Source organism: Ambystoma mexicanum, chromosome 8, assembly GCF_040938575.1.
Source record: "Ambystoma mexicanum isolate Mex_15411 chromosome 8, UKY_AmexF1_1, whole genome shotgun sequence".
Taxonomy (NCBI): domain Eukaryota; kingdom Metazoa; phylum Chordata; class Amphibia; order Caudata; family Ambystomatidae; genus Ambystoma; species Ambystoma mexicanum.
This window is the reverse complement of record NC_090929.1, coordinates 480,076,201-480,098,606: the sequence shown is the minus strand read 5'-3', so window position 1 is coordinate 480,098,606 and position 22,406 is coordinate 480,076,201. Positions and strand designations below refer to the sequence as shown.

Below are 22,406 nucleotides of genomic sequence, written 5' to 3'. Positions count from 1 at the left end.
AATCGAGGTATTGGGATTTGTTTTTATTTTGATAAGCAAACTCTCACAACCTTTAATACCAGGGTTTGATACCACGATATGACCATCCAAGTGTTTTTCCCCCCTGGTCTAGTGGGTAATACCATCACATTTCTGTCTCTTAAATCGTGGTTGAATACTCATTAAGGAACAGAAACACTGGAAGTCAAAATAGCTGAAAATGAAGACAAAAATACAAAGCTAATGTCTGTTATTTGTGGTTGTCTTCTTAACAAGCTCATATACTTGGAGACAACTGGTTGATTGTCAAATTAGCTTGTTGTAATGGAGTAATGTCTGTGTAGTAAGAGGTGACTTTAACCAGCTCCTCCTCCTCGACAGAAGCACCAGTTCGATGTTGTGTAGTAATGGGCACAGGACGGTTCACCAATGACATTAAAGGTTCTCAGCATAATGGATATTAGGCAGGTTGTAAACTTTTAAAGCTAAGCAGAACAGACCAATATTACACTAAAATAACAGTTGGCGCTTATCAATTTTGAAACCACAAATTCCAAACGGCTAAAGTGTAATGCACCATTGACCGAATGAATAAGAAAATAGTGTGATCAAGAAGAAACACTTTAGATGTCTGGTTTATAAACTAAAGCAGCAGAGCTAAACAATGTAATCAACAAAAGAAATAATTTGAAAGTAAACCATACAATCAGTCTTCATTTGATAATTGAAGCATATAAAGCACATACAATGAAAACATATAATGATAATTAACAAACACACAACGATAGCTGTATTTACCCTAAAAACCACCATTACAACAGTACTATAGAGAAACCCACACGCGCACACATCATTAAGAAATTACTAAAAAGCCCATTGATTATCAAAGCAATGTAACTGCTTTCTGTTCTGCAAAATACATGCTCTCTTTGGTTCCAGGATATCTTGAAGTATTGGGATACCCTAAAAACCAAAGCTGGCTTTCAGCGAGAGCAGAGACAAGTGCCTCAGCAATTGAGCATCTCTCTGCCTCTCTTAATATGGGCGTTAGGCAAGTTGCTCGAACTCTGGCATAGTAGGTAGGGGCAACAAAATAGTAAGTGAGAAAATGTCTTCACTGCCCCTCATTCATACTAGCACAGGCAATCTGTCTGCCAAATTCTTTCATTGCATTTCCGTGCTAGGACAAAATGGAAGAGCTTCATCAGGGCATACAGTTAAAAGAAATGAGTTGTGTTTAAGGATCTCCCGTGCTGTACAGTGCCAGGCAGACTTCCGGGGGAACTTTACTAAAAATCCTTGACAGAGGTGTGTCCAATTTGTATGATTGATAGTGTTAAGAATGGATCTTGGTTTTTTTGAATGGTGCTCTGAGGCGCCTGAACTTTCCCTGATTGCCCTTGATGATCCGTTCCCTAAAATGGCCTAAGTTAACGAAGGAAACATTTGGCTCTGTGGTTCTCCTCTAAGCCTTTGGCAAAATGACTGAATGGCCTTCTTGCATGTGGCAACTGGAAACATGATTACAGGTGCTTTTAGGATTACATTATTTGTATACTGGATCATCACCAGTCCTTACACTAGAATGTGTTAAGTCTTAGTCTTCTAATTCATCAAAGATCAATTGTTTCTTTGAAAAATGTAGTATCCTAATGGAACAAATGGTATTCCTTTTTCTCACAAATTAGTTTCATAGCATCTAAGCTATGATCATTTATCAAGTAATGTTTCTTTTGGATCTGTTTTTTGCACAACATATTTTGTTTTCCCCTCTCTTACTGATTTGAACTGATTTGAGCATCTCCTTCTAAAGAGCCAGCTTGTTGTGACCCACTAAGATCATCAAAGTCAAAATAGGGTCTGTAATGTTTGGATGAGAGGCAACCATGTTGTGCTGCATTAACCAAGGATTTGGCCTGTTTTCCAAACTATCCACTTAATGTATAACTAGATTTTGATGATGTTGTTGTTGTTGTAGAGCTTTGGTAAGCTTTTTTGCCAAGTGTGAACAATATCCTACTTCTACTGTATAGTATCTCTTCTAAATGTCCTGATCAAGTTTTCATTTGTCTGATTAATTTCATCGGAGGTAGTTGTTAACTGTTCGTTAGCAAATGTCAACATTTCTGTCAGTAAAGGGGAATGTTCAGTAACCAAGTTTCAAATGGAGAAAGAAGGATCTGATGATAAAGCTCACTGCTGTAATGTTATGTTATATGGCATTTGTATAGCGCCCAATGTATTGGTATGGCCTCAAACCGCTGTGGGGAGAAGGCCGTTGGAGGACCGAAGTCTTGGGTATGAGAATTGAAAGGGGATGTTTAGAATGCATGTCCATTTTAGCTAGCACAAAGGTAGGGAGGGGTGGCTAAGTCACTGATGGCGGCCCATGGCGATGTGGCTAGTGGATGGGTGCTGTGATAGATAGACTGTCAGGAGAGTAGGCGAATCAAGGAGACTGATGTGCTTCGCTGGACCACATTTTTGTTTTGGTACTCAGCTGCGTTTTAATGGCAGAGGTAATGTGCGTTATGAAGTAGAGTAGTGAATTGCTGCAGATGTTTGCAGGTGAGTGGCTGTGCCCCATACGGGATACGGCTATGTTCCATTGAGATGGAGTGCTATATTTACTGAGTGCCTGTAGGCTTCAAAATGCAAGCCTACAGCACTATCCCTTTGGGAAAAGATGCAGGGTAGTGGCACCAGACAGCAGCGAGATACAAAATGGAAGCCTACAACACTATCCCTGTGGAAAAAGATGCAAGATAGTGTCAGAAAACAGTAGGTAGATTAAAAATCCAGTCAGGCCCAACATATGTATTTACGTAAGAATTTGTATACAAAATACAATCCTTGAGCATTTCTAAACCTGAGTTTATTAAAACCACAACTGTATAAATATACAACCAAGAATTATTGCAATATATTTATCAGATGAGCAGTGGCATGTTGTGACCATGTTATACCAGATGAATGGGAGTGAAATCTTGTATCAATTTGAAATTCTTGGGGTGTTTTTTTTTCTTGCACAATCTGTTTTATGCATGTGCAAAAAAGAACAGCAATAATGCTAGTCTAGTGCATCTTTTGATTTTTGTATTACTACTTCAGTCCAAGGTTTTTAGTCGCATATGACACTCTGTACGCTTCACTTTTAAAGGACAGACTACAAGGCCCAAACCAAGATCTTAACAGACTTGTTTGGAATGGGACAGTTGTCAAGGGCCTCAGGTCAGAGACGTTTCCTGCAGGTGTAAGTGTTGTCCCCAATTTATAGGATTTCAGTTTTTTGGAGGGATCCCATTTCAACCAGTTGGCGCGCAGCCATGGGTTCACTGATTGTAAACGGGGGCAAGGTGGTGGCTGGAATCTGTTGGGCAATGTTTTCCCATCAAGTAGAGTAGGTTGTCGGTTTCATCAGTGCAAAAGTAGAAGTTGATTGCAAAAGGAACGGATGATGTTGGCTGACGGTTGAAGATAATGAAAGGAGAATTTAGGATGCAATAATTAACAGTGATAGGGCCCAACAATCAGGTGCAGATCATTACTCTTTTCTGTTTCTCTTTTTAAGAAACGTAGAAAGTTCAGAACCGGACCAAGGACATAGGGTGCAGGTCCACTACAGATTGATTGTAGTTGCGGAATGGCTATTGGTTGACTGTGTTGGTTGACCATGTTGAATGCTGCTTAAAAATTATATGATCAGTGCATTCACCAACATCTGCTGACATCCAAAGGTCCTCTTGCAAACAGCAATTTGATATTGATCCAAGGGTGTAAACTTTACTGCTAGGGATTGATGATGTAATTGTTCATGATGTGGGACTGGAGCTGTTCCCAAGGAAAGCATCCTTTGCAAGTAGATTGGGTGATGGGTCTTGGATACATCTGTTGTTGCAGAGAGAAGAATGGCTGAGTCCTAATTTCCTTATGAAGGCAGCAACAACAGCCTCTTTGTGTGGTGAAGGGGCAATGCCAGAAGTGTTAACAGTTGTTGACATTGTCCTGGAAGTGGTGGGAGATTGAAGGCCAGAGAATTTTAAAGATACTTTCTGGGCAAGGGTCAACTACTGAAACAGTTCTTGTTTTTCAAAAACAGAGTTTAATAATGATTAATAGAAAGGACAACCATGCCTTCTTGCAGAATTGTATTCCATTACTATGAATACATCTACTATGCATTATGCTAGACTGTTCCTGAAGAAATCTGCGGTTGAGTACCTCCTAATTCTTTCTACCTTTTGTCCGAAGTCACTACTGATTATCGGGGTCACCCTATGTTTAACTCAATTTATTGAGTAGTCCAACCAACAAGCAGGATTTCACCGAGCAGGAAGAACACGTGTAATGATATCTGTTTCCGGATGATTTAACAGACTGGCTGATGAAGGTGATGCAGCAGGACTGACTTAGCTGTATTCTCAGCTATTTGTAATGCATTCAGCCATTCTGTTCCATTCTTAGTTGCCTCTCTAAATGTTTGATCGGAGGTCAATGCATTTGACCGGATTACTTATTTTTCCCCCTTGACAGCTGTCCACTTTCATCTGCTCTATCACTGTTTCCTGTGATGTCCACAGTGATCTTCCCTTTTGCCACTATTTTTAAAATGTTTGTGTCCAGCTGTTGGTGCAGCTCATCGCTCACTCTGCTTCCAGTTATACACCTGTACAGATTATACTCATATCCCTTTCAGTATATATTGAAATTTGGATATGACTAATGTTAAATTCTGCATCTATATATGATTTCTTAGTGGGAACCAACTGGTGTTAGTTGAATAGGGAAAAACACTTTGTGTCTGGTCGTCTGAAGACTCTCTCCATACTATTGCCGCAGACTCATTGCCACTTGTTGCTGCTGCCTGCTGCATGCACTGATACGTGCTTCACGGACTTGCTGACTGTCTACCAACTTTACTGTCTGACACTCCCCCTCCTGCTCACGCTCGCTCTCAAAACCATACAGCGTAGCAAAGCGTGGCAGAGTGTGGTTGAGTGTCTGGTGACCCAGTGGACCGATGGATTAAAGCCAAACACTCCGAAGCTCAAAGTCCCTGAAGGAAGGGGTGGTGCCAAATTCTGCTGCAAAACCAAAGAAGCTGTCAAATGAGTACCGGGAACCTTTGAGCAACCAGCGGGACGGCGACGAAATTGCACCTACGCCTTGGAACATCGAATCTTGTCCCTCGTAGTGGGACAAAGGAGATAAGGTAACATGCAACTCTATCGTAACACCTAACAATGAACGGTTATTTGATAATGATGTGACATCCCCAGTCTTGAAAGATAACTGAGAACAGGTTTCATGTCAAAAGACTGGGAGAGGGACTGCTGCTATTTGGGTGCAACTATGGAGGACACTGAACTGTCTGGGGTCAGCGACGTGAAAGCCCCATTGGTAAGGCCACCCCACATGGTGTTGAACGGGGAAAGGCCATAGGGGTGAGTGGCGAATTTTCACCAGCCCGACCGGATGGCCGGAATAAAGTGTGGACTGACACTATTCCTATGGCTGCGCTTGTTTTTACAGTTCCACATGTGCAAATAGCGGCAGAGGTTCACAATGTGCAACCGGACAATGCCACTGAGACGGACTCGCCGAGAAATTCTTTGCTGCCCCCCCATATTCCAACTGACTTTCCGTTAAAAGAACAGCAAAACCTGGAAATGGCAAATATACATCAGGGGTCGAATGTCGCTGCTAATGAAAAGGGCCATAGCGAACTGAGAGATGGAAACCTGGCAAACGTGCAAACAGCGTTATCATGGCCAAATAAGGCGGCAAATCAGCGACCTAAGCAAATCCTACCCCTATTCAAACTGGGCAAACAACTTGCAGGCTGTGGCTCTACAAGAAGGGTGGACGGCAAAAACTCTGTAAAGGTGCAGTCAAAAAACGGCTAATAAGCCACGTCTGTATCACAAAATTGCTACAAGAGGACATCGACCTTGCCCTATAACACCCTCCATCTTTGTGACAAAACAAGTCCCTCAGTGTAATGACTATGATGGGGGATCCATTGGATGCAGGCGAAAAACCTTCATTGAAATCAAATGAACTAACTACCCCTTACGACTTAGCTCCTTTCATAACATCACCCGACCCCTGAACACGTCGTCTCGAACGTGAGGCTTCATACTGGCACGAAGCAAGCTCGTTTGAGGGCAGGACAGATGACGTTTGGGTCCACTGAACATAACAGAGGAGCCACGGCAGAAGTCCAGTTGGATAGTCTAGTCGATCTTCAGGTTAGCATTGGGGTGGGGGGAGTACATTTCCTGTTTCTCCGCCGACTACGGACAACGACCAAATATGCTTCGATGACTTAGGAGGAACTGGCAGGTGTAGGTGCAGTGGCACGCACTGTGGCAGACCCTGAAGGCATTTTACCTTTTCGAGAGTACCGCCAGTGAAGTCATTTGATCAAACTCGTCTGCAGACAGAAGAAATGATTGTGAGGGACTTTCTATTAATAGTCCGGACCAAACGGTTTTAAATAATACGAGGAACGAACAATCCACCACTTCCCCAAAACCGAGTGTGCAAACCAAACGAGAAAAGCCTGATCTCTTTAGTATGATGCCCACCATGACCATCGCCCTCGCCCCATTTATGAAACTTTATGAACATCTTAACGACTTGCTAAAAGACCACACGACACTCCTTGCGATGATGCACACCAAACTTATCTTCTTGGAATGCTTTGTTACAGCAAAAGAGCAGCACCCAGAAAACGCAAATGTGACTGATGGAGTACGTAACGGTTGCTGTTCAAAGGGCCCTATTAATGGGGAACCCTCAGCGAAATCAACTCAAACACGAAGTGCTTCACAGCTCATGGACTTGTTTGGGGACAAAACCAACCAGTCCCATTCACTACACATGACAAAGCCAGTGCAAATTATGCATGGCGAGACGAGACGCAATCAAGACAAAAGCGGAGGAAACAAGGATGATGAAATTCAAATCCTGGAGGAAGGCCAAATTGCCTCGTAAAGTCCAGTTTATGTAATCTTCAACCAGAAAGGCAGGCCTCTAAATGGAGCTCTGGAGGCAAAGGACTCACAGAGAGATCTTATCCCCGAATCAAGACCATCCTTCAACAGACAGCCAAACGACTAGCAAATCAAGAGACCAGCACCAAAACCGACCCCAATGTGGGCTATCGGGAAAACAAACATTCGGGGTACATCTCCCCACGAAACCTCGCTGGCAGTTGAAAAGATATCCTCAGTCCGGGAACTTGGAACGAGGGTAAAAAACCCTGACCCTTGAAAGCAGTTTATGGTTAACTCCCAGTCTTCAGTCACAGAAAATGTCACTGCCTGTGTGCAGAGTTCTATTGTATCGCCTCCTTTTTTAACAATGGCTGAAAAAAGGAAAAAGTTAAACAAACCTAGTAACGTGGAAGGGCCTACCGGGCCGACAAGTCAACCTAACCCAACACAAGGTAGGGGCTATGTCAGTAGAAAAACGATACCTGCTCAACTAGAGAGACCAAATCGATATAGGCAAACTAATACAGAAAACCAACGACACAACCATAGATCTCCGTGCCACCAGAGAATTGATACTAAGTCAAGGGAGGGGACTGGCCGTTCGAGACACATAAGCGGAAGAGCAAATGCTAGTAAAAACACCAGTCGACATATACTAAGGACGAAACTGAACTCGAAAAATCAATCCATTAAAATTGAAAGAATATTAGACGGAGATGATGAACTAATTTTAAATCGTAGAACAGTGATGGACTGAATGGATGAATACTGTATTCCAGCATTGAGACAACTTAACATCGGAAGACCTCCAAATGATTGAATTTGAGGACGAACAAAGAACGGATTCAATCTTCCTCTATATTGTCTCTCCAGTTGTCAAAAACATGATATGGAAGAGGCCGCAAAGCTTCTGACGCTGGGCTTTAACTTAACATCTGTCGCAGCCCCACAGACAGAACAGAAACAAACATCACTGCCGTCAAAGATTCCGGAAAGCTTCAAAATCACAAACGAATATGATAGCGTAACAGACACACAATCATCAAACGGCAGCACTACTTACCTGGATCTGTTAAAATTGGGAAGGGAACCGGTGGGACCGGATTAAAACACAGGAACAATACTAAATTAGAACCTGTCTTGCATCATGTCCATAATTCGACGATGGTCCCAAAGACAAATGAGGGAGGAAATAAAGTGCAAGATTGGTCATGGATATCGAGAGCATTGACCTCTCAGAACAATCTGTAGCCGCTCCCTTGAACAAATGATGCAGCAAACCAACTGCCAGAGGGTGGCAACTTAAATCATCGCTCGACCTCTCTGAAACTAGCCTCCTGGAACACTAGGGGCTTTAACCACCTCACTAAACCCAGTGATGTCAATCTGGGAGTTTTTGACTTGGTCTGTCTCCAAGAGACATGGTTCAAGCAGACCCCTATTATGGACAGTTTCAAAATCTCGTCTAGCCGGGTAACATAGGGAACACACGGACGTCCGTCGGCCGGCCTTTTATCAGCCGTTTGATCTGATGGCCCTTTAACTTTATCAGGACCTATCTCGTCCAGCTCTCTGTCGCATGAAGTTCTTATCAGCTGGGACGAGGGCGCTGAGAACGGAGTAAAAAGATCTTCATCTAACATGATATTGATAAATGTTTACTGGAACTCCATGCTCATTGCAGACGAGATTTTCATCAACCACATTGCAACTTTAATCGACGACGCTTACTTAAACCAACAGACACAATATGTTGTGATATGTGGCGATCTCAACACAAGAGGACTGGAAGACCATCCTTCTGGTGCAGAAAAATCACACCGAAAGGGTGGTCACACCAGGGGAAAATTGTGTCATTTGCTGATGGACGGGAAAGACATGAACATGTTGAATGGAAACACACAAGGGGATATACCGCCAACTTTGTGGGAAAGCATGGACCGCTAGTCAGTAATCGACTAGTTCTTTGTCTCGAGGAATTATTTAGCACTGGTGAACACTTTCAAAGTCATCAAAACATCTAACAGTGACCACCACCACCTACTACTTCTGGAGTGGTCGCTTCAAACCTCCAACACACGCCCAAAAATGCATGAGCCACTGGAGGTATGCAACGGTGGGTCCCGATTTAAAATCCTAAACGACAATATAAAAAAACTTCAAAGAGACTTGATTATGCTCCGCTTTTAGAGCTATACCGAATTAATAGAAAAACGCCAGGAACATCATTCACAAGTCATCGTCAACAAAGAGCTTGTCCTGAGAAGAAGGGTGGTCACAAAACTTCAACTACGGGCAAACAATTTGCTGTCATCAGAAGATAAAGAAATCTTTCTCTGAGAGAAAAGAAAATACTGGAACTGGCGGACGCTTAATGTATCAGGCTGACTCTGAAGCAATGCTTAAGACTCTTGCATCTAAAGATTCTAGAAGCTTTTGGTCCTTGATAAAATCGATTGCCCTAGAATCAACAAATGACCAAACAAATCCAATAAGCAAAGACAACTGGATAAAATATATTTAAAAACTATCTCGCCGAACCAGTCGCCATTCCAAATGTCTCACATGTGCAACATCTTGAACCTTGGGCCTATGATAATGACATCCATGACATCCAAAGATGCATCCTAAAGCTAAATGGTTCGCAGGCACTGGAGCCAGATGGTCTTACAAACCACATGTTGAAAGAAATCGTTGAGGAGTGGGTGAGTTTCATCCATGCATTACTAACTCGGGTCACTTTACTCCACCAACTATCCGGTTCATGGAGGAGAGCGATAGTTGTCCCTATTTTCAAAAAGGAAGATCGTGAGGAGCCAAAAAACTCTCGACCTAGGGCCCTCCTCGACGTGATTGGCAAACTCTGCGGTGCAATACTCCTGGATCATCTTCAGAAATGGAGTGCACAAAACGGATGCAACGATCCTTTACAGACGGGTTTTGTCAAGGGCCTTGGAACATGAGTCAATATCCTATTATTGAATACATTGAAGGCCTGAGCACAGACCGGCAAATCCAAGATCTTTATGGGGTTTGTGGATTTGCTGCAAGCTTTTGACCGTAAATCGCGCAAGAGGCTTTGGACTAAACTAGAAGAAAAAAAAAATTGGCCAATGGCCATATTGGATCCGATTAAGGCCATCCACCAAAACACGAGAGTAAGGCTGAACAAAGCTGGTCTGTTGTCTAAAGAAATCATTACAACAAAAGGAGTAAAATAGGGATGCCAGATGGCTCCAGCCTTATTTTGCTTCTTTTTAGCAGACCTGGCCGAAACGCAAGCAAAACGCCACAAAATCGGTGGGGACACCATTTCACGTCTTCTGTATGCAGATGACGTAGTCTTGATCGACCAGACCCCGGTGGGACTGCAACGTCAGCTGCCGGAAGTACGTGGAAACTGTACTCCGTTTGCAAATACTGGAATCAATTCCCAGATAAGAACTATAGGGAACAATTTGTGCGAATCCGTCTAAATATTCTACCCACGAATGAAATAAGAGCAATTTGTGGGATAACGGAGTTGAACACATGTCTGCAAGGACAGCAAAGCGGTAGAAACTTTGATCATGTTCTGCCCAGCATTAACAGATAAATGCTTCTCATTTTGGTTCCTTGCAAATCGAATACTGTATATCTGATGCAGAATTGTGGTGGAAGAGGCTGCTGGACAGTAATAGGACTGGCTTTGTTATTTCAGTCGTAATGTTTTTTTGAAAATTTAGTTTTATTGAAATATTTGGGTTATGACATTTCTAAAACAATCATACATCATCAAAAATAGCGTTAAATACGTGCACAACCTTTACAGTCACTCTTCCCCCGCCCCCCCCCCCGCCCTCCCACCTCCCTCTCCCCTGCCATGGTTCATAAAATAACAGATACGGCAAGCGTCCAACACAATATAATGAAATGTTTTGCGAATAATAGGCAGTCCTTGTGTAAGCGCTCAGAGCGTAGGGCCCGGGGCCTCAGGGCTGAGTCCTCCGCCTCGTTAAGCCCCCCCGATCCTTGGGGCGGAGTCCAGTGAGGCTGAACTCCAGTTCAAGTGGTCGCTCTAAAATGTTCCATTGAGCTCAGATCGCCCTCCCATATTTGTCGAAGAAAGAGAGCCATAGACCCTCAATATTGGTCTTTGATTCATCAATCAAGTGAGTAAGGAACTCCTTGTCGTATATGGCGCGGAGTTTGACAACCCACTCCTTTTCCCCCCGGAGGTTGGGCAGCCTTTCACCTTTGAGCCCAACAACACCCGGCCGCGACCAGCATGACCTGTAGCATGAGGTCATGTGTCACTTTCGGGCCTCCCTCAACCTCAATGCCGAACAAGACCAACCATGGGGATAGAGTTCTTTCAATACCGTCCACCTCTTTTATCCAGGGCAGGACCTCACTCCAGTAAGTTTGTGCTACGTGACATTTCCACCACATGTGTACATAGTCCCCCCTCAGTGTGGCACATCCAACAATGTGGGTCATTGCCCTTCCTCATTCTGGCTATCCTCTGTGGTGGGTAATGCCATCTGTGGATTAGTTTCAAGGCCTGGTGGTGATATTGGGGTGCAGCCGTGGAGCGGTTGGCCTGGCTACACATTTTGGTCCACCTCCTGTCAGTTATGGGTGTACCTAGGTCTTTTCCCTGCTGCACCTGGGCGGGAGGGGGATCCCTTGGGGTGGACAGTAGTAAGATGCCATAGACCTGGATATTACCCCTTTGGTGCCTTTATGTGTATTCAGGAGTTTCTCGAAGTCTGTTAGATCCCTTCTAAGAGTGTCTCCCCATCTATTTTCGGTGAGTGCCCCTTTCAGTTGCAAAAATCGGAATGTGGAGAGGTTGCTCAAGCCCAGGTGGTCCATGAGATCTCCGAGGGAAACGCTCAGGCCCGCCTCATACCATTGCTGAAAAGCTAGTGGTTCATCAATCCCGTCCATCAGTGGAGGAGCCCAAATGCAGCTCGGAGGCAACGGCCATGTCTTGAGTCATCTAAAGTAACCGCCCTCTTTCCATATGGACCACAATACCCCCAGCACTGGATGATTCAGGATACTCCTCGGGATACGTATCTTGGGGACCCACAGCCATTCATCGAGGGTAACCGGGGAAAAAAGTTTGTTGTCCAATGCTACCCATTGTTTCATTGTTCCCTGTGCAAAGTGGTCGACCAAGATTCTCAGTCGGGCTGCCTTGTAGTATGTGTCTAGGACTGGGAAGTTCACCCCCCCCCTCGTCTTTGGGCCTTGTGAGTACGTCATAGGCAATTGTAGGGGACTTCCCCGCCCAAAGGTAGCGCAGGAGGGCATGTCTGATCTCAAGGAGAAATGGCCTCGGTATCTGGGTTGGGAGCATTTGGAATAGGTACAGGAATTTGGGGAGAATTACCATTTTAATTGAGTTGAGTGGAGCCATCCAGGATAAACCGGATTTTGCCCATCTTTCCATGTCTCGTTTGATTGCGGACCACAGGGGTGGATAGTTGGCTGTAAAAAGATCAGCCAAATTTGGCGGCAGCTGGATCCCCAAATGACAGAAGCCCTCTGCCCGGTTGCAAAACGGGAGGTCCGCAATGTATTGTCTATCCACTTCGTTGAGCTGCCCTGCCACGAATGCAACCGACTTCCCCAGGTTTACCTTGTAACCTGCAAGGGCCCCATATTGTTCCAAGCTGTTCAGGAACCGACTGGGACGGGTTAGAGAGGTAGAGCAGTACGTCATCTGCAAATAGACTCACTTTGCAAATCATGTCCCCCATCCCAATGCCTTTGATCTTCTCATTACCTCTAATCACTATGGCCCATGGCTCCATCACTAGTGCATAAATGAGGGGAGATAGAGGACACCCCTGCCTGGTGCCCCTCTCCAATGGGAACACTGCTGATTCGCCACCATTGACCACTACTCTTGCTGAGGGATTGGAGTAAAGGGCGGAAAGCCACCCACGCCATCTTGGGCCCCATCCCCAGAGACGACACGACCCCCTCCATAAAGGACCAGCTCACCCTGTCTAACGCCTTCTCCGCATCCAGGGATAGGAGAGGGGCCCCCTCCTCCCTCGAGCTCCGTATGTGCAAGGTTTTGCGCATGCTATCGGCGCCCTGCTTGTTGAGTACAAAGCCTACTTGGTCCGGGTGGATCATTCGTGGGAGGCACCTCTCCAGACGTGTGGCCAGGATTCTGGTGAATATCTTTGCGTCCACATTCAAAAGTGAAATGGGTCTGTAAAATCCAAACTCTGTCGGGTCCTTATCAGGTTTTGGTATGACCGTGATCAAGGCTTGTAGGAATGTTGGCGGGATGGTCTCTGGGGTCCTAATTTGGTTGAACAGCTTAGTCATCGGCTGTATCAAAACCGATTGGTATTGTTTAAAGAAATCAGCTGTATATCCACCCCCCCCGGGGCCTTGCCTACTTTTAGTCGTTTGATGGCCCGCTCTACCTCCTCCTCCGTTATAGCCCCCTCTAGGGCCTCCCTCTCCGGTTCTGTGTGTTGAGGGAGAGGGTGCTCTTCAAGATACTCACGGAGCTCGTCCAAGGACCCTACCTCCTGTTTGGCATAGTATTTGGTAGAACCTCGCAAAGGACTGTATTATATGTTCAGTTTTGGTTTGGATATTAGCTCCCACCTCTCTGATACCCTCAACCCGTCTGTCCGCCCTGTTCCCCCTCAGCATATGTGCTAGAAGGGTCCCCACTCTGTCACCCTTCTCGTAGTATCTCTGCTTAGCATATCTCATTTTTTTAACCACTTCACCAATTAGGACTGTATGCAGGGCTTGTCTCTTTTCTCTCATTTCCCCCAGAAGGGTTGCCCGGTCTATATCTCCCTTAGTGAGCTGTGTCCTCAGGGCTCGCAGATCTCCCCGCAGTCCAGATTCAATGTGGGCCTCTCCTGCTTTCTCCTTGAACCCTCTGCTATAAGGAGGCCCCGGAAAGTGGCCTTGGCCGCCTCCCAGACTGCGACCATTGGTGTTTCTCCCGTGTCGTTTGTTGTAAAGTAGGCTTCAATCTCCTTTTGCACAAATTCTTTAAATACCTGATCTCTCAGGAGAGTGTCATTACAGTGCCATCTGTATGATTTCGTGGCACCCTGTAGTCGCCAGTCCATGAGAAGTAGTTTGTCGTCTGGCCAGGTGATGGACTCAACTGATGGGCTACTTATCATCCCTCCTCTGACACCAATAGTAGGTCAATTATAGTATACGTTTGGTGTGGTGGAGAGAAGAATGTGTACCCCCCGGGAGCTTGATGACACTTTCGCCAGACGTCCACCCAATAATATTCCTGCAGGAGATCCCTCATAGCGAGGTTATCCTTTGTGGGTTCCTTTGTCCCTACCCCTTTAGCGGTCCACCAGTCTAGGCGGGTATCCGTGATGAGGTTAAAGTCTCCACCAAGAATCATTGCCCCCTCTGCCCATTCGTCCATGACCTGAAATACCTTGTGGATGAATTTGACCTGACCGGTGTTGGGCGCGTATAAGGTGGCCAAAGTAATTTGCCTACCCTCAGCGACCACTATTATACCAAGAAATCTGCCCCCCAAGCCCCTTTTCGTCTCCACCTCGGTAATGTGCATTGATTTACCCAAGAGAATGCCCACCCCCTCCTTTTTGGAAGATTTATGGGAGGCCCAGAAATTCCTGCCTATTTCCTTCCCTTTTATCGTCGACTCAGCCCCCCTCCTATAGTGTTTCCTGTAAGAAGAGGACGAGCAGTTTCTGCTTACGAAACATATTGCTTGTCAGGGAGCGCTTGTTCTGGGAATTTAGGCCCTTTACGCTGAGCGTGCCAATTCGACCTTCAACCATGGTCGTCGCTACCCATGCCCTTTAGAATAACAGTGTGGTCCCCCTGGTCCGTCTCCTCGCGTAACTTGTTGTTCCATGACCTGTTGTTCCCATTGCTCTTCACTCTCCTCCCCCCTCCACTCCTCCCTTACCCATCCAACAAGGCATTTGTCTCCTTCGCCCAACTCGCGTCGGAGTTAGTCGACGAACCGCCAGGGTTGCTACCCTGGCCCCGGGAATTTAACAACAAAACTTTCCGTCTTCGCGTCGGGGATGTCCCCAAGTATCAATTACTCTCTGGGTCTATCAAGGGCCTCCTGCTCTTCTTACGCTCCTACTGGCTATGCCAAAACAGTTCAGCCCCCTCATTTTGAGCTCCTCGGTGGGGCCGCGTTCCTTGCAGACCCCAAAACACCCTTTGAACTCGGGGGTAAAGTATGGAAACTTCAAACTACATAACTTCTCACGCCTCCCGTCCGAGCACGGGCCTCTACAACCTCCACCCGCTCGGTGGGTCCTGTCAGTCACAACCGTTTCCCCAGAGTCAATTCACAGGACAATCCTGATGATGCCCTGCACTTTGCCTTCCTGAGTCTCCTTCTGCCTCCACCAGGCCAAAGATCCGTAGATTATTTCTCCTTTTGCGATTTTCCATGTCGTCGACCCTCAAGCGGAGGTCCTCTTCGTGGCGTCGCATCTCCTTGAATCTAGCCTCAGTCTGTGTCTCGAGGAGGTCGGTGGAAGCTTGATTGTTTTCAACCCCCTCAATACGGTCCTCCAACGTTGAGACCTTTGCGGTGAGGTCGGACAGTTTAGCCCCCATATCGGACCGCATCCCTCTTATTTCGTCCAGAATTGTTTGGATACTGCCCTGGATGGCATGCAAGTCTGGGGTCGGAGTGGGGGGAAGGACCAGTCTCCATATCTGGGTGCCCTAGTGTAAATTAGTATTTGGCTAACGTCTCCTTCCAACTCATGGGGTGCCGTTTACCCCAAGCGGCCTTGGTTTCCTCACGTGCCTCGTGATGTCTCCCCACTACCCAGGTCTATTCTTCCACCACCGCCGCGGGCCGTCCTCCCCGACGTGCAGCTGGCGCACCTCTTCGTACACCCCAGGAGGGTCGGGGTCGACACTTCCCCTCGGGCCTTATTTTGCCCGTGTTCCCGATCTCTCCAGTTGTCAGGGAATCGTCGCTGGTGGTGTCTCGGGCTCAGATTGATTCCCTGGGGCTGATTAGGCGCTCCCTTTAAATCGCCACTGTGGGTTTCCGAGGGGTCTTCAGGTTCAAAGGTTAAGGATTCTATGCCTCTGCAAGCACCTTGTCGTTTTCATCTCCCCTGTGCCTCCCTCATGTGGTGAGGGGGGGAGGGAGAGAAGTGTCTCCAGGGGGTTGTCTGTGGCCCTCCTCCTGTCACTAGTGGGACCTCTGTGTCGGGCTCTGGCTGGTGGGGGAGCAAATGGGGATCCCAGCGACTCTAGGGTGCTGGAGAGTCGGTCTGAAGTCCCTCGTATGTGCCCAGATATTCTGTCCTCTTATGCACTGAAATAGTCCCCTGGGGCAGTCCAAAACCGTGGCTCAAATGGGTGGAGAGAAAGGGGGAGGGCCCCGGGCACGCTCCTGCGTCGGCCCAAGTTGGTGGTGGGGTCTGCCTGGGTGGACTGAAGTGTGCAGGGATGATGCTGGATAGTATCCACCTAGGCCCCCTGCAGTTCAATTCCGGGGGGGGGTGGGGTGCCCCCTTGTGACTGTCTTTTTTTAATATAATGGTTTTGTAGCTTGCACCCGCGTCGGCCCAGGTCACGGGGGGTGGGGGGCCCTCACCTGGGGGGGAGCGGAGTCCCAAAGGGGGGTGTTGCCTGGGCTTCTTGTGAGCCCTGTTGTGTTGTCTCCTGAGGGGGCCTGGGCGCGCTCCCGCGTCGGCCTGGGTCGGTGCCTAAATGTCCCCGGGGGGCAGGGGAGCGAGAAGGGACGGCGGCGCTCCTGTTAGTCAGAGGGCCGCGCGGCACCTCTCCTCACTGCCTCCAGGAGCGGAAGGCGAGGCGGGCTGCGGGGGGATGCCTGCGTAAAGCTGGAGGGGCTCCTCCGCGGTGGTATCCCGAAGGATCAGTTTTTACTGTGTGGGTGGCCTCGGCGGGGTGCTGGGCTCCTCCCCCCTCGTGCCGGCGAGAAGCTCTGCGGCCAACTCTCCTGTTGGTGCTGGTGAGCCGCGTTGGGGGGTGAAGCGTTGCTGCGTGCCTCGAGATATCTCAGGCCTGGGGGGGCCTCAAATCTTCGGAGGAGGACTGGTGGGCTCCTTACGGGTTCCGCCGCCCGAATCTCATGGTTCGCGGGGATCAGAAGATCAATCTCAGCATGACTCCGCTGGTTTCCTGGGGCTTTGCAGGGAGCAGTAGGATCGGGCTGCCATCTTGCCTGCGCCCCCTGGTGGCCTCTCCAGTCGTAAAGTGTTATGCAACATTGTTTGACGATCAATAGCGGGCTAGGAGGAAAGGGGCTTCCACGACTAACCCCTGTTTCAAGGATGGACTGAATTAGCTTGCGTCTTCTTTTTCATTCCCTTGCTAAAAAAAAATATCTTTTTCAATTGTTTGCAAGTAAAATAAAAAAAAAAAAAAAATAGGGGCAAACACTGGTGTGAGGGACTTTGATGTCTGACCTCCAGTTTTGGGCTGGGCTAGTACACCCCTCAAAATGTGTACTTGCCATTATTCATTGGTAATTGACTCTTGGCAAGTAAGAAATGGTGTGGGTTGTGCATGTGGAGAATTGAGGGGGCGAGTGGCCATTTTGTGCCTGGCTAATAGCTGATAATGGTGGTAATTTCGCCTTGTTGATCTGCACTCAACTGTAGTAATTTACTATTTAAATGTAAACGTTTTCAACACAACCATAGACTGCTAATGAAATTTCATAACGTGCATATTAAGACTATAACTTAAAATTAGAGTAAAACAGCAAGGATCTAAGCATGTAGAAAGATCACAAAGTCGAAGAGGGGGAGGTGGAAATCTGGTGAATGGTTATTGTCCTCACCTGAATCGATGAAGTGGAAAGTTCTGCAGCAAGGCCAAGGGAATTTTTATCGGATCGGATTTTCAGCTTGTTACTAGTGCTCATGGACCTGATACAGACCGTTTCTGTTTGATGGCTTCTTAAATCTATAGACTGCTAATCGGCAGCTTTTACTTACATTACGGGCCCTGTTTAATCTTGAGTTCTCGTTGACCTCTGGTTTTTGACACTATTGACTGCTTCCACAGGAGCACAGGCCTCATTCTGCAGTGGCCGAATAACAGATTACCAAAATCAATAGAAGCAGCTGCCAGCTGCAGGTAATGAGCACATCATCTACTATTTGATGGGAGTACACCCTCATTCATGCAGTATGGATGACTGATTTCTACCCTTGGCTTTGTGCAATCTCTCCCTGTTGTAGGTGTCATTGGACCAACACAAAGCATGCAGACACTTTCATACATTTTCCCTACTTTGAATGGCACAAATTCCAAGCATGGCCATATGACTAGCACATTAACTTTGTTCTTCTCTTACAACCGACGTGTGTTATTAGAAAGGTAAGTGAGATATGAGTGGAAGAATGTGGTAGGATGCATTAATGACCAAGCTCCTTGCTATCTGAATCAAAGCATAAAACATCTGCCCTCAAATGGAGCACAATGCTCATCTACTTTTAGCCCAAAAGCTATCTTAATTCCAAATGTGGTTATATGTTTTCATTAAACCAATTCTATCCCTGGATTTCGGTGCTCTGCTTATAAACGCCAGTGTCTAAATATCCTACAGTTCATAAAAAATCATGTAGCCTGCTCTTCTAAATAAATAACCTTCCAGCTATTTTCATGCCAACTTTTGGTTGGGTAGAAAGTGCCTAGAGGTGATTAAGATGTACTGAGTTTGTTCTACAATAATGCGTAATTAATCTGCAGATTAAGTGGAGCTTTTTTCTTTCTTTAGGCACGTTTCTGTCAAGGTCTTTGTCATCAAGTCTACAATCTACTAATGCTGGAGTGAGTTATAGCACTCAGCACACGAGCAAGGGGGGAGGGCCCCCACAACGATGGTATGCACTGGACCCAGAACTAGAAGACCTGTTGGTGCCTCGGAGACTGTCTATCACACCTCTAGAAAGCTGGTTAACCATTCGCTACTCCCTGCCAAAGGTGGAGGTGATCGATCTCCACGAAAAGATAAACTATGATCCCTCTGTCCTGAACCCTTCTTTGGACTGCCCGCCTGCTGAGCCCATTGCACCGTTGGGCGAGGCAGATGGAGAGGCCAGACAGGATGGCATACACTGTAAAAATGTTCTAAAGATACGCCGGAGGAAGATGAACCGACACAAATACAAGAAGTTGCAGAAAAGGACAAAATTTCTCAAGCGGAAGATCATGGACAACCGGAACAAAAGAAAACAGGTGAGGGGCCACACAGGGATCACAGAAACACCTGCATACTGTGAGAATAAGCGGTGAGGGCTTCTCCCTACCCCCTTCTTAACACACATTTTTATTTTTCCATTTTGCATTTGTCAGGTATACATGTAGTGAATATATAAACTCTAAGTGAGCCATCCCCTCCTCTGACAGTGTCCATCACTTTGCCCCCATCCCTGAAACTCAGACCTTCTCTTTCAAAAGCTGCCTTCAAAGCTCCCCACTTTCCAATCTCTGCTGTGCAGTGGTAAATTTGGCCATTGCTTACACCACTTAACTAATCCCATAAAGATCATGGTGTAGAGACCACACCAGAAACTGAAAAGCCTCTTGATGGTTAATTATTACCTGGTGTTCTCCAATTCCCTGACTCTAATCATTTAGAGGCGCCATGCAGAACCTCTTGAATGAAAGAGAGTAGTGGAATGACTTGCTCGTTACCGTTGTTGGGGGAATAAGACGTTTTCCTGACTGCCTCCCACAATGCAGAAGCTGAAGTACCTGCATGTTTCTAAGACATCAGACCAAAGTCAAAGCTGAGAAAAATATTCTACAGCCTAGAAAGAAATGAGGAAAGACTTTTTAAAGAAAAAAAAAACATATTTTTGTGTAATATGTTATGTTGAAAATGCAGGCAATCCTAACCAGATTGTCTGCCTAGCACAACTGGTCTTTCAGATGCACATGCTTCTCTGTAAATGTCTTTTTCTTATATCCAGGTCCACTGCACGGCACACCTTTTTAAAGGTGCCTTTCCACTTCTGAAAAATATCTTTACAACTTTTTGTAGGTGATCCAAAAGTAGATTGATTTTGTTACCCGTTTATTTTTTTAATTAGCTTTTGTTGTTTTCAGGCAGGCTGCAATGTGTGTACATCCTACATTTTAAGAGCTTGCTATATTAATAGAAATGTTACATTGTTAGGATATGTTATTGGGATTTATAATGTGCACTGCTTGCTGGCGTTTGAATGGTCTCTAGGCACTCTTTTGGGTCTGAAAGGGAAAGTTCAGGTAAGGTTGGTTGGGAGAGAGTGGAAAACGAGAGTGGAAAAAGGCAAAGAGTTGTGCTTAATTGATGGTGCTTGCAGAACGAGACGCAAATGGTATCTGACCATACATGTTATCTAGGTGGGTAATGATTTGTACACCTGAGGCATTTTGTTTCAAGGTGGGAGGCCTCAAGTGTGTGACTTCATGATGTTTAGTTGGTGAGGTTTACAAGTTTCTTAGAAAAAGAAATGTTCAGACGAGGGAGGGAATAGTTTGAGAAATATATAAAGTCATCAACGCAGATAAACTACGTCACTGGATAGCTTGTTAAGTCACAGTGAGTATGCAGCCCACGGCCACAGAAGCACAATGTGTCGGGCTTCTGTCAGGCAGATAGCTTTTGCCAAGAGGAGAGTTTGCGAGGATTGCCCTACCTACCTCTTCCTTCCCACTGTTGGAACCCTTTTTGTACAGGATTTTCCGGGGGGTGGGAGGGTGAAAAGGTGGGAGGAATAAGCAGTCGCCAAAAACGAGAGCCGCCAGGCTGCAGAGAGAAAATACAGCTATGTTAGACAAGGGACCCAGAATGGAACAACTGGAATAACGACTACCTAGGGCATAAAGGAAATTCACAGTTAACCTAGTGGGAGACTATATGCCTCCTTGAACTCTTGAGTCCATAGATCAGGTAACGTGCACACGGGTCGAGGTGTGATAAAAAGAGTAAAAATACCAGGGCCTAAGAGGCGACACGCAGATGCGGCTAATGAACGGTAAAGATAGTCAAAAAGGTAAAAGCCTTCCATAAATCCCAATGACCGACTTACTCATACAACATCCATCGTGCAAGATCAAGGCAACCTGTCAAAATCGCAATACACTGGTGAAACCCGAAAGTTCAGGTTGAGGGCTAGTAAACCATGTCCAGTAACAAACAGGGGCATCCACTTACAGTCCAGAGAAGCAACGGGGTCGGCACACAAGAGGTCAAGTGAGCGTGGAGTCAGCACAGGAGGAGTGGAGAAAGGAACAGGGATCGTAAAGTAACCAGGGTACAGGCAGACATAGTAATAGTTAAACAAGCAGCAAACGTACTCTATTGTAGAGCGTTGGGTCCCCTGTTTCATGACTTATTCTGATCTGCCGGTTGCGCCTCATAGTGTCCGCATCACCTAATCGCTGTGACACGGTACATTGTGGCGATATCACGGCACACCAAGACATGTAGTCCCTCCATGCTTCAAGACGCCATAGGACACACCCGTGCTATGCCTGCTGCAAACTCAGCTGCCACTTTGAGGGTAAACTGACATTCTGATGCTTGTTAATCTGCTTAGAATCACATGCTGTGCATATGGTCCGACATCCAGTGGTAACCGCAGAGTATTGCATTTTGTCTTTCGGGGAACGAAAGAGGACGTCGGCATTGGCGTGTCCAACACTATCCCTATCATGACGTGCAGTGTACCCAAAATCCCTGACGCGCCGAGGTCTCTCAGATTGTTTTTTTCCACCCAGATTACTGTTCGCCCTATTGCAGAGCTCTTTCATGAGAGACTTTATCACTTTGTCGATTTATCCTATTAAGTCATTTAGAGGGTGGTTCCTGCAATTCGCTGAAGACTGCGGTGGACTTTCGACATCTAAGATCTGGCGGCGGAACCGTCCACGTTGCCGGGCCCTCTGGCCGGCCTACACAGTAGAGAGAGTGGGTTCGGGGTGGCCATATCCTTTCAGCTATGTGTCTCCTCTTTCCCCCCTCTTTGCCTTCTAGGTCTGGTCATCGCATTTATTGCCTTTCGCTATGGAAAGGACACCATTTAGGTGTTGCCCCTCTTGCAAGGCCAGATATCCTTAAGGTGCGCCGCGTTAAGCTGTGGCCGGCCTATGGCATGTCGCGGGCTGGATCTGCTTCCCCCACCGCCGCACCCGCCGAAAGTGACGGGGGTACTAGTGATGACCAGGCATCCATGTCGGATGCCATCGACCTCACGACGGACACTCCTAGGTCCGCCACGCCATTCCCCGACCCGCTAGGCCTGATGCAAGTCACACTACGGGGATAACACCCGGCGACAGGGGCGTACAAGATCGAAGCCACACTAAACACCCAACCCCGGTTTTGATGGTACCGTCGAAACTGGTGAAAGCACCAACAGGACCACCGAAAATTTTGACGGAATCCTCTGATCT

At 46.6% G+C, this 22,406-nt stretch overlaps 1 protein-coding gene across 2 annotated transcripts in view; it reads left to right on the top strand.

Moving 5' to 3' along the window:
- Nucleotides 1-22,406, top strand: part of AURKAIP1 (aurora kinase A interacting protein 1) — a 99,618-nt gene that overhangs the window by 42,999 nt on the left and 34,213 nt on the right. For both annotated transcript variants that reach the window (XM_069610114.1, XM_069610115.1), the window contains exon 3: nt 18,742-19,202. In XM_069610114.1, coding sequence (XP_069466215.1) covers nt 18,742-19,202 — 461 coding nt within the window. The remainder of the gene's footprint in view (nt 1-18,741; nt 19,203-22,406) is intronic.